Source organism: Salmo salar, chromosome ssa14 (genome assembly GCF_905237065.1).
Source record: "Salmo salar chromosome ssa14, Ssal_v3.1, whole genome shotgun sequence".
Lineage (NCBI taxonomy): Eukaryota > Metazoa > Chordata > Actinopteri > Salmoniformes > Salmonidae > Salmo > Salmo salar.
In genome coordinates this window covers 76,406,329-76,418,047 of record NC_059455.1, presented here as the reverse complement: position 1 = coordinate 76,418,047, position 11,719 = coordinate 76,406,329, and the positions used below count along the sequence as shown (strand labels likewise).

At 42.8% G+C, this 11,719-nt stretch overlaps 1 protein-coding gene across 1 annotated transcript in view; it reads left to right on the top strand.

Moving 5' to 3' along the window:
- Window positions 1-1,278: 1,278 nt before the first annotated feature.
- LOC106570312 (neurexophilin-1) overlaps window positions 1,279-11,719 on the top strand; it is a 52,907-nt gene continuing 42,466 nt past the window's right edge. Inside the window, exon 1 of the mRNA XM_014142500.2 lies at window positions 1,279-2,063. Coding sequence (XP_013997975.1) covers window positions 2,010-2,063 — 54 coding nt within the window. The 5' untranslated portion in view covers window positions 1,279-2,009. The remainder of the gene's footprint in view (window positions 2,064-11,719) is intronic.

Below are 11,719 nucleotides of genomic sequence, written 5' to 3'. Positions count from 1 at the left end.
ATCCTTGAGCCCGACATTATTCTCTTTCAAAAATGTTTTAGGCTCTGAAACATGGCAGAGCGACTATTGCCAAGGACCTGGCGAAGGTCCTATGCGTTGTGTATTTGTGCGTGTCAATAAATCACATCGGGAGCATATGCTGCATATTATCCTCCAAGAAAACATTGGCCAATTTCCCATTTTTTTTATTCCACTTCACTTCTTGATGAATCGCTAGTATTGAAACCTCAAACCTGGGTCTGCATATATTAAGCTTTTTAGAGTCCACATGAGTAGTCATATTCATTGTGATCTAAAAGGTAAGAACTGATCCTAAACCAGCACTTTCGTCGCTTGATAGGGCCTCTGGTTCTTGGGCACCAGTCCTGTACTTCAAAAATGAGGGGTATCAAGGTAGCAGCAGACCCCAGGCTGGGATTCAGCATCATGGCAGGCCTCTTAAGATTTATCCGCCTGGGTCTGGTGCTGCTGCAGCTGTTGTGAAGGCTAGTCTCTCTCCCTCTCTTTCTCTCTCCTGTGAAGGCTCCCTAAGCCATTCAGAACAGGAATCCATCAGGCCCAGGGGTGAGTTATAGTGACAGTAGCAGACCACCACAATGTTATAGCACTGAGAGGACCACAGATTTATTCAACCAGAACTACCCTCCCTGTCTTTTCCTCTCCTCTCTTCCCCTCCTCTTTTTCTTCTTCTCCAGGATGGCATTTGAAAGGAAGCAGAGGGGGGCTATCTATCTATACTGCCTGCAACAAACACACACTCAGCATGTGGTGCATGCTCCTTTAACCTTGTGCTCTGACAGTGCGTTTACGTATAGTTTGATACCGCACAATGATAGCAACACGCACATGCATGTGCACCTAGACATGAATTGACTTTGCACTTGTGGTAGTCAAGATGTGGACCATCCACATAATAAGACCACATGTTCTAAGGGTCCCTCAAGTAGCCTACTTCTTTGGCCCTGTCTTCTCCTTGAGTGACTTCAAAGTGTTCTGCTTAACTCTTCCCAGGTCTTGAACATCCTCAATAAGGCTACATTTAGCACTTCTGTCAATGTAGGCTAATCTTTCACAGGCTAAATTGAATTATATGGTTTAGACCGTTACTAAATATACAGTAGGTCAATTTTTGTATGCATTAGCATTTGGTTAGCCAAAATTCTGCACATAACCAATAGCCTATGAGAAAACAATGTCATTGTCCAGCTGTGCTGGTTTATATCGCAGTGATCTGTTCATACATAGTGAGGGAGGGAGCTTGTGCTATAGCCTAGTGAGTTTGTTTGTCCTGGAGTCATACTGTATACGCACTGTGGCTCTCTGTGAATGTCGGCTCGTTTATCTCTATCAACCAACCCCACCACTCTACCGCACGTCAGTAAATGAAAAGCTTTTCCGTCGAGCTTTGGTGGCTGTTTTAAAGACTACTCTGTGATCCTTGCGTCTCGGACCAATCTCGCCCCGTTTTTTAATATTTCACTCGTTCCTCTCCTCCCCTCCCTCATCTTCTCTCTCTCATATTATGTGTGGACAGAGCGACGGTGTTTCTCTCAGCCCGGATGTGTTGTAGACACGCGTTTTCCAGAGGTGCGGTTATAAAGCGTCCGTTATTTATCCGACTCTACTTTTAACTGTTCTCCCTTTCAGTAAGGAACTGCTAGGCGAGCCTCACGCGCACGGCAGGCAGCAAGACAATCAAATCAAGGACTGATCCCTTATGTTTGCTCTGAATCGAATTTTCATCTTTCATTGAACTATGACATTGCTTCAGCCCTGCTCTCTGGATTAATTCCTATGTAATCGTTGTTTGTCCCCCCCCCATCTCGTCCAATATCTGTCTCCAAGTGTAGGCTAAGCTTGTTCAGTGGTCATGGGGTGTATAATTTCATTTTTATCTAGGCTGGTGAGGGTCTTGACGGTTGTGTAAAAGCGGATACCCCGTGGATTTATGGTCTTCACAGACAAAGAGCCAGCGAAGGGAAACTAGTGGAAGTTTGAGACCAGGAAGAATGCAGGCGACGTGTTGGTGTGCGGTGTTACTCCTGACGCCAGCGGTTTACCTGGTGAGTAGTGGTTTTGTTTGTGTTTATAAATACTTTGTCGTTTCATTGTTGTCTCGGTGTTTTGTGGTCTTTCAATGACACATTTTACTAAAATCTCATGTGTAAAAACGATTTCTTATGAAATGCACCTCACTGACAGAACTATTGAAGCCAACTCTTCACTTCAGGGGCATGTCCTTAAAACATTCCGTCGTCCTGTATCGGGGTATTGGGAGGAAATACAACTTTTTAAATTCCACATCATCATGACTGAGACATGGCGGAGCGTGAGTTTTAAAAACAGACTATTTAACAATTACTGTATGCGTTTATATTTGATCACTGTGGTCTATGGTCCAATTAACTAATTAGTCCAATTAATTTTCAAAATGAATATGTTTGGTTATAAGACTAAATAATTATTTAATATTTGACTGATAATTTTTTTAAACACGTGTCAAAGAAATAACACATTTAAAGTGTCAAATTAAAACATTGTTTCCCGCACACTAGCTGAAAACGGACACGATTGTGCTGCAGTTCCAACAAACCGTCTCATGGGGGCGTCATAGCGAACCAAAAACGACCGGCAGGTGCGTCTGAAGGCTACACGTCAACCTGAAGGATCCTTTCAAATTCTCCGTTTCTCCTTTTGATTTTGGCAGTAAGGATTTTTCCTTTCAGTCCGCCACATGAAAAATGATCCCAGTCATAGCAGTTATAATACACACAACATGGAGGAGAGTTGTTTGTTGCGTGGCCCGGACAACCCAGCTCCATCTTGCTGATCTCAAAGCGAGCATAATGTGATAACATTTAACTTATGCTAGGACATTGAGTGGAAAGAAAACACTTGTTTCTCATGCACCAAAGTTTTGTTCAAAAGTAACAGGAAGACTCTCTGATATATATAAAAAAAGCATGCCACTTAAATATTTCAAATAAAGTCACTTTCCAAGTAGGCTATATTATAATTTGCAAAAAATAAAATGAACGCACACGCTTTCGTGTGAGTTCTGCAGACACCTTGAGGAGAGTAGCCTAATGCCTTCACACAAAATGTTGCCTAAGCTTCTGTTCCCTATCCCTAACCCAGATAACTTGGCACTAAGACTAGCGGATGCCACATCATACACCTAAATGAATCCGCCTTTGATTCTTACTGGAATTGAGCGGGGATTCTCTCCCTTCACTCACTCAGTTTCTCTACGCAACTCAAAATACATGTTTATTCCTTTAAGAGGCTATTGGTATCAGGTGTTAAAAAGAGGCTACTGTCCGGTGTTAAAATGAATGTAAGTCAAATGTTTTGTAATATACAGTTCGCAACACCCACACGCACAAGCGCGCGCGCACACCCACCCGCACACACACACACACACACACACACACACACACACAATGGATAGGCTTCTGTCTATTTCCTTTGAACTTACCACAGGACATTTTTCCCCAACACATTTTAGATTTCACGAAATACGCCTATATCAACTGGCTTCTCTTACAACTGTCCTATTGACATTTCAATAATGGTTCGAATTATTTCATCTGCATAATCCTCACGCAAAACGACATTTATTCAAACTAAAATTATTCTAATCAAGCTAATTAATTTACTGGTTGTTTTCTATCGGCTTGACGGAATAGAATTTAATTGCGTAGCCAATTTAAATTTAAATTCAGAAAAACAGGTCGTTGTTGTTAGTTGTCCGTGGGGTATTATTTTACCACATTATCTAAAATGAGTCTGAAAACTTCCATGGCGCGTTGGGCTATGTTTAAAATGTAAGCATATAGATAGGCCTACAAAGGATTTTACAATTTGTGCCACATTTACAGGAAGATATCCTATGTAATTATTAATCAATTCCACAGAATTATAATAATTGGAGTGTGCTCAAGACCTATACAATTCAAAAATCTCGCAACATTTAGTAATCATAATAAAATAAATGTAAATGTAATCTATATTTTGCGTTACACATGGGCTTATTTGATATGGGCTTTGGTAAGGATACAGCTAGAATATCTTGTAGGATGTGAACACCAACATCTCAGATGCAACATATAGACCAAAGCATGACCTGTAATATTCCGCTATAAATGTTTCTTCACTGTAAACATAAAATCATCGATTTTATAGGCCAAAGTACATTTCCCTGTATAAAGGAATATTATCGTATAATAGATTAGACACCTTAGAATCATTTTGTCCTTGTTATTTGACCTCTTCACGCATAGAATTCCACCTCTGAATTTCAATCAAACGAGTCATGGAGCATTATCAAGTGGGTTTTCTCCTTCAGTACCGGGAGCTGTCCATGGTGCTGATATTCATGACCGTTGTTTTACTCGCCTTAAAACAGCCGGGTAGAATGAGTCCCAATTGAACACATCATTGCAGTGGGAAGCAAATGTTTTAAAAGTCCGTTTTGTTCATTCAAACCAATGAAGATGTAGGCTTGATGATGAAACCTGAATTCACATAGGCCTAATAGTTCGAAATGACAAATTTGCCAAGTGCCATTTGACACTTTTCAACTTTTTCCCCGCCCTGAAATGGTTTGTCAATTTTGGCATAGGCCTAGGACTACTTAATTTTACATTAAGGAAAAGTTTTTTTTTTTAATCAATTCAATACAACGCAATATGCATATTCCATGGTAGGATTTATTTAGTATATATATATATATATATTTATATATATATATACATATATACATACACAAATTGATTAGGATTTTTTTTTTACATAATGATATTGGCTGCAGATTTTGGGATGAAAATGTAGTCTTTGTAATGTATAGCCTAGGTTCAATTTGTCTTTTGCTTCATAAAAAAGGTAGACCTTTTTCAGTCGACTGTAAAGAGATGAACATCTTTGATTATATTGTCTTATAGTTACGAATTGGTTAATGTTAGTTTAATTCTACACCTGGATATCTGCTCTCTCCATGTCTGCGCTCCACTAAACCGAGATGATTCTTTTCCAGACAGTTAAACTGTCGGGTTTATCCATACCTACGGGGATTACTGTTGAACTTTGAAGGTTTTATTTCGTGTTAAAAGCTCTTGTCTCGTCTCTAAGCCTCTTGTCTGAGCGGGGCGCGCCTTGACCTGGATAACACTGTGCTCGCTCTGAAGAACAGTTGATGCAGGTGTTCAGTGGTATAATACAGCGCACGCCTCTCCGCGAGGGCGGCATTCACAAATGAATATGGTCACCTATGGCTACAAAATATAATTAAAATAGGATTGTATTCATTATTCGGCTGAGTTGGGAGTTGTCGGTGCCCTCCCAGGTGCGTGTGTGTGTGCGTGCGTGTGTGTGTGTGTGCGTCCAATACAACCCAGTCAGATAGTTGACATTCTTTTAGGGGGATTTTGCTCCCAGCAGAGTGACTGCTGATGATACTCTGATGACTGACAGCTAGTGTGAACAACAGCATGTTCTCTGGCCCTATGACTGGTAGCAGGGTGGCTCCTATTGCTGCAACACAAGGCTGTCAGTGACTGGCAGGTGTGTGTGTGTGTGGGGGGGGTCTCGGCAAAGTCTCACTTCCTCTAAAGGGGCAATGAGGAGGCTCTGTTCCTGAGGGACAGACAGACACACAGACATAATGACTCCTAAATGGCACCTTGTTCCCTAAATAGTGCACTACTTTAGGGCAGGCATATTACAACTACACCATCATTGTTTAACAGGCTGGAGAGAGGGCCTGACATGCCAAGCAGTTGGCGCAGAGGGAGAGACACCGACAGTGCTGCATCCTAAATGGAACTCTATTCCCTGTATAGTGCACTATGTTTGGCCAGCCTCTCACCATTGTTTGTTAGTGGAGCTGTGAAGATTCAAGTACCGCAATATTTTTTCCATGGCAAAAATGAAAACACGAAGAAGACCAAACTCTTTGGTTCTTTTAAAAACCTGCTGTATGTAAAATATTGTGCGCTATAGCTTGGAATATGCATACATGTGACTCTGGATGACATTTACATTTTAGTCATTTAGCAGACGCTCTTATCCAGAGCGACTTACAGTTGTGAATGCATACATTTCATTTCATTACATTACATACATTTTTTTGTACTGGCCCCCCATGGGAATCGAACCCACAACCCTGGCGTTGCACACACCATGCTGGCGTTGCAAACACCATGCTCTACCAACTGAGCCACAGAGTGCTGTTGAGGCTACTGTAGACCTTCATTGCAAAACAGGATATTTTTTTAAATATTTCACTATTTAAATTTTTATGCAATTCACTGAGGATGGTCCTCCCCTGAGGAGCATCTACTGGTGTACAATAGGGTTGAACAACTGTCCTACAAAATCGACCCTAATCCTCACTAATCATGGAACAGTAATGACAATGGTCCAGTTGTCGTGAACCGTGCACCAGGCTCCAGGTTTAAACTGCTATGTGTGGTCTGTGTCTCAAATTATTGCAAAACTTGTAATACAGTGCATTCGGAAAGTATTCAGACCCATGACTTTTGGATTAAATAGTTTTTTCCCCCTCATCAATCTACACACAATACCCCACAATGACAATGCAAAAACAGGTTCTTAGACATTTTCGCTAATGTATTAAAAATAAAAAACGGAAATATCACTTTTACATAAGTATTCAGATCCTTTACTCAGTACATTGTTGATGACAACATAGCTAATGAAGTGTGTTTCCAACATAAGGGCTGTTAAATCCGTTTAGTGCTTTGTTTCCTTGCCACAATAGTAACAAGTATTGCGACACTGGTATCGTCCCGGCCCTAATTGTTAGTAGTATTAAACCATCATAACATGCTGGAGATGTTGAGACCAGCCCTGCCATAGCAAGCAGTCAGCACAGTGGGAGAGGGATTGCCACACAGAGATCAGTGTATGGGGAAATATTGCTTGCATTTGAGTCTTGTCAGACAATATTACATTACATCAGCAAAGAACGGAAATCAGTCCAATTCTGATTCTGTCCTTTCATTGAACACAAATTACGTTATCATTTTTGTCAGCCATTTTCATTCCCATTTATTGGGAAATATACAGATGTAGGATCTTAATTTGATCACCCTGTTGCAAGACAACTTCCCTAAACTGTAGCACTACCTTTATCCAGAAGTCCACATACTGTAGGCCGAGAGCAGAGCCGTAAAGGGGCATGGCCGAGAGTTCAGTCTCTTAGCACACAGCACTATAATCCTCTATTAAACCCCCAGCCTCTTCACAGCACAGCCAAGTGGTCTGCTAGTAGCTATGTTACATGTGAATTAACAGTGAAGGATCTACTTTAACTGAGGAACTCAAGTAGCTCTCGACCAGCATTACAATACAACGAATTGTCTCCATGCCCGTTGACCATCCACTGCAATCACATTATCTTTGATGGAAATCACACTTTAAGAGGAATCTGTTATTACTGTGAATATTTCCTAGAAATGACTCTTCATATTTCTATGAATGTATCTGTTATTAATTAATATCAATACGTCAGCATTATGATGTATTGTCAGTTGTTTGGCTCCTTGATATAGCTGAGGTCTTATATGGTGTACACATGTACTTACATGGTACACTTCATACTCAACATCCAATTTTGGTAGATTTTTGATTGAGTTTTCATGAAATGTGAATTCTACTAATTACTTTGTTTTCGGGTTTAAATCTAGGTTTAAATGTGAAGGGGAAAAAATATGCTTTAAGTTGAATTAACTTGGTATATATCCCATTTAGACTCTAAAAACATGCTTCAGTTCAGTACTGCTGACCTTTGACCCTTCGATCAGAGACTGGAAGTGTCTCAGAAGAGAAACCCCCCACCTGTGTGTGTGTGTGTGCCTCAGAAGAGCCCGTGGTGCACCTCTGTAATTCACACCTCAAGGTGACCTGACTCTGCTGTGCTCCTCTACTGAACTGCTCTTGTGGTCCACTGATGATAACACACCTGGTGGTCCACTTATGATGACACATGTGACCTGGGGGCAACACTCCTTTCTCCTTTATCAACCCTTCTCTGTCTCCCTGGACCAATAACACCCTGCATAGGAGACAGTAAGCTGTGTGTGTGTGTACTTGACCTTGGTTTGGGGCAGAAAATTGATGATAATGGTCTACAGTTGTTGGAATCGCCCCTTGACGGGCGTTGGTTAATTTTTGACTGCATGGATCATTACAGTTTTGTTTATTCAAATCCTATTGGGGGAAGCTGGCAGATATTTACAGCTCATTTTGTCATCTTTTATGGTGTTTTAATTTGGAAGTCTTTCCTTGATGACCGGACCCCTAACCTGCCCATACCATCTAAACAACCAAAATAACCCTGACCCCTGACTGTGAAGGCACTTGGGATCTGACACTATCTGTCTCTGGGTGTGTGTGTGCGTGTGTGCATTTTTGCTGGCATCCATGTCTGCTCGTACACATGCGTTCTATGTGATTAATGACAACAGCCTCCATCTTTCCCCACCGTGCACTGCTCTAGTTTTTCAATCACATTCAGAGGTCTAGGGTCATATTTGGAGCTAACCACTGAAGGGCATTGACTGTTTCTGTGAAATATAATTGAGGCCTGGCCTGACCTGAGGTTTGATCCTCTGGGGGACTCTGGGGGACTTCTCTGTCTGCTCCACTACTCTGCTATTCTCTGTCTGGGAACTGTGGGAAGTCTATCTGCAGCCTCTTGATAGGAGGAGCTTTGTAGCAGACCTACCTGGGTTCAAATACTATTTTTTATTATTTCAAATACCTTATCTGTGCTTGATCGAGCTTGCCTGGCACATTGTAATCAATGGAATAGTTCCAACATTTTAAACCCCCACCCATCTGGTACACCTGGCAGGCTAGAGCAGAAACCCCCACCCATCTGGTACACCTGGCAGGCTAGAGAAGAAACCCCCACCCATCTGGTACACCTGGCAGGGTAGAGCAGAAACCCCCACCCATCTGGTACACCTGGCAGGATAGAGCAGAAACCCCCACCCATCTGGTGTACCTGGCAGGATAGAGCAGAAACCCCCACCCATCTGGTACACCTGGCAGCGTTGAGCAGAAACCCCCACCCATCTGGTACACCTGGCAACGTTGAGCAGAAACCCCCACCCATCTGGTACACCTGGCAGGATAGAGCAGAGACCCCCACCCAGTTTTTGTTGTTGGCAGAAGCATTCAACAATCTCTATCGACATTGCTAGCACTGCCTGTATTTCATTTTCAAGCTGGGTTTTCTGGAAATAGCCCTTGTCTTGCCTCTTGACTCTGTCCTGTTTCACAGTATCCTTCCTTAGGCATGGTGGGTTGTTGTAACATGCCAGCACCAGCATATGCATGGAAGAAAACAAAGGCATTCAGTAGACTGGGAGTTGTTCCTGCCTTAGTGAATAGCTGTAGTGAATGTGTGTTGACTAGTGATGGCATTTGTACCTAACAGCAGTAGTGATGGATTGCATAAGCCTGCTGATGGGCTTGATTGACCACTTTAACAGAGCAGAGATCAGACGCTCTCGCTTGACTGGGTCTATGTGGCAGGGAGCGGATAGGGGAAGGAGGGGGAAGGGAGAGGGGGGAAGGGGAGGGGGGAAGCACTCCTGCTTCGCTGGGTCTAGGAAGAGGGTAAGGGACGGGAGAGAAGGGGAGGAGGGGTGTAAACTTCCGTCCCTGCAACACACCAGTGGTGATGGATCTATCCACAGGGCCGTGTCTGCCGCACCGTCCGAGATACACAGCTACAGGCCAGAAGTCCGTTGATGGGAGTTATCTTCCTGATCTTTCACCTTCAGTAACAGAGACTGGCCATGGGGAGCACTAGCTCCATTCAAGCTTCAGGGGTACGTTTCCATACCCTGGTTAAACCACACTGAACAATGTGTCCATGGCAAGAGCAGCGTTCATGCTGGTTTAATCAGGCTACGTTTGGAAGAGCTTTAAGAACAAATCCATGAGGGATGAACACACGTCCAAGTAACTGTAAATGCCGTGTCTGTCTGTCTCTTGGCAGAATAGCACTGCACCTTGGGTTTAAAGTTTTTTGGTTGCACCCTCTCCTCCAGACTAGCCCATAGAAACATATTTCATAACAGATTCATACATGGAAAAACAGCTTTTTTAACTGGTACCAGGGTACCTTCAGATTAAACTTGTGGAGCTTGTGGGCATCCTAGAGCAAAACAACAGACACGTATTTGTTCGTGAGAGTCTCACCTTTCCATATTGGTGTGTAGACAAAACTGTTCGGATGCAACAGACGTTTTCGTGAGAATACCGATTTTCGGGATGTCTTGTGGTCTGACCAACACCGTTGTAGTTCAGTCACCTTCCAGGTCACCATTGGTGGATGAGGTGGATTGAGGTGCAGCGCATGCAACAAAACTAAACATATCTCTAGTTTAAACAGACAGATTTTGACGGGGATTACTTAATCATCTTTGTTCCTAGGTGGAACATAAAGCTTCCATGAGAGAGCACCACTGCTACCGATTTTATGCCTTTTTGGGAATGGTTTTCCAGGCTAGTCATGACAGGATTGTGCTTTACATTTACAGGTCATTCCTAGGTAATAGTCTTGTAGATGTTGTTTCTATGTAAATTCTAGATCATTTAGTAAGTGTCCCTAATAGCAGCCTATTCCTTGTTTAGTGCACTATATTTGACCAGGCCCTGGTTTACATTAAATTACATTCCTCCACTGAATCAGTTGATTGTCCTCTCCTCTGCTTGTTAAAGTCATGTTTCGGTCTTAATCAAGCTTAATCAACCAGAGTCATCACACTGTCACAACTGTAATCATTGATCAGGGAGACTAACCACAGTCCGTCTGTGTGGCCTTGGTACTACCGTCCATTCAGCTCCTCTCATGATCATGTCTCCATCTCTGTGTGTGTGTGCATGCTCCTTAATCAACTTAATCAATTAACTTCCGTTGTGAAACCACTTCTTGTTTCGACCTCTGAGTTATCAAGATCCAGGAAAATTTGATGAGGACAGAGAGGAAATTTGAAGCACTTGAGCATCTCTCTCTCTCACCCCCCTGATTTTTGTGAATATTTTCTGAGGAACTGTCACGGTTGTCGTAAGGAGGAGTGGAACAAAGTGCAGCGTGTGTCGTTCCACATTTTATTTACACTGTGAAACTATGCAATACATAAATAAACTGAATGACAAAAACAAACCGTGACGCAGAGTATAAACATGCACTACTCAAAAAACAATCTCCCACAAACCCAGGTGGAAAAAAACCCTACTTAAGTATGATCTCCAATTAGAGACAATGAGGACCAGCTGCCTCTAATTGGAGATCATCCTAAACAAAACCCCAACATAGAAATACAAAACTAGAACCTGAACATATAAAACTTAGAAAAAAACGTCACACCCAGACCTACACTACCATAGAAAATAACATCTTTCTATGGTCAGGACGTGACAGTACCCCCCCCAAAGGTGCGGACTCTGACCGCACCTAAACAACAACAAAAAAACACAGGGAGGGTTAGGGAGGGTGACCAATGTCTATGGCGGCTCTGGTGCAGTACTCAGAACCTTCTCATCCCGCGAATCCTCCAGCAGAGGAGGCGGCTCCGGTTCGGGGTGTAACCCCTGCTCCGCCCACTGATCCCTCCCCTTTTGTGTCACCGGACTGCGGATCATCACCGGAGGTTCCGGACTGCGGACCGCCGCCGGAGGT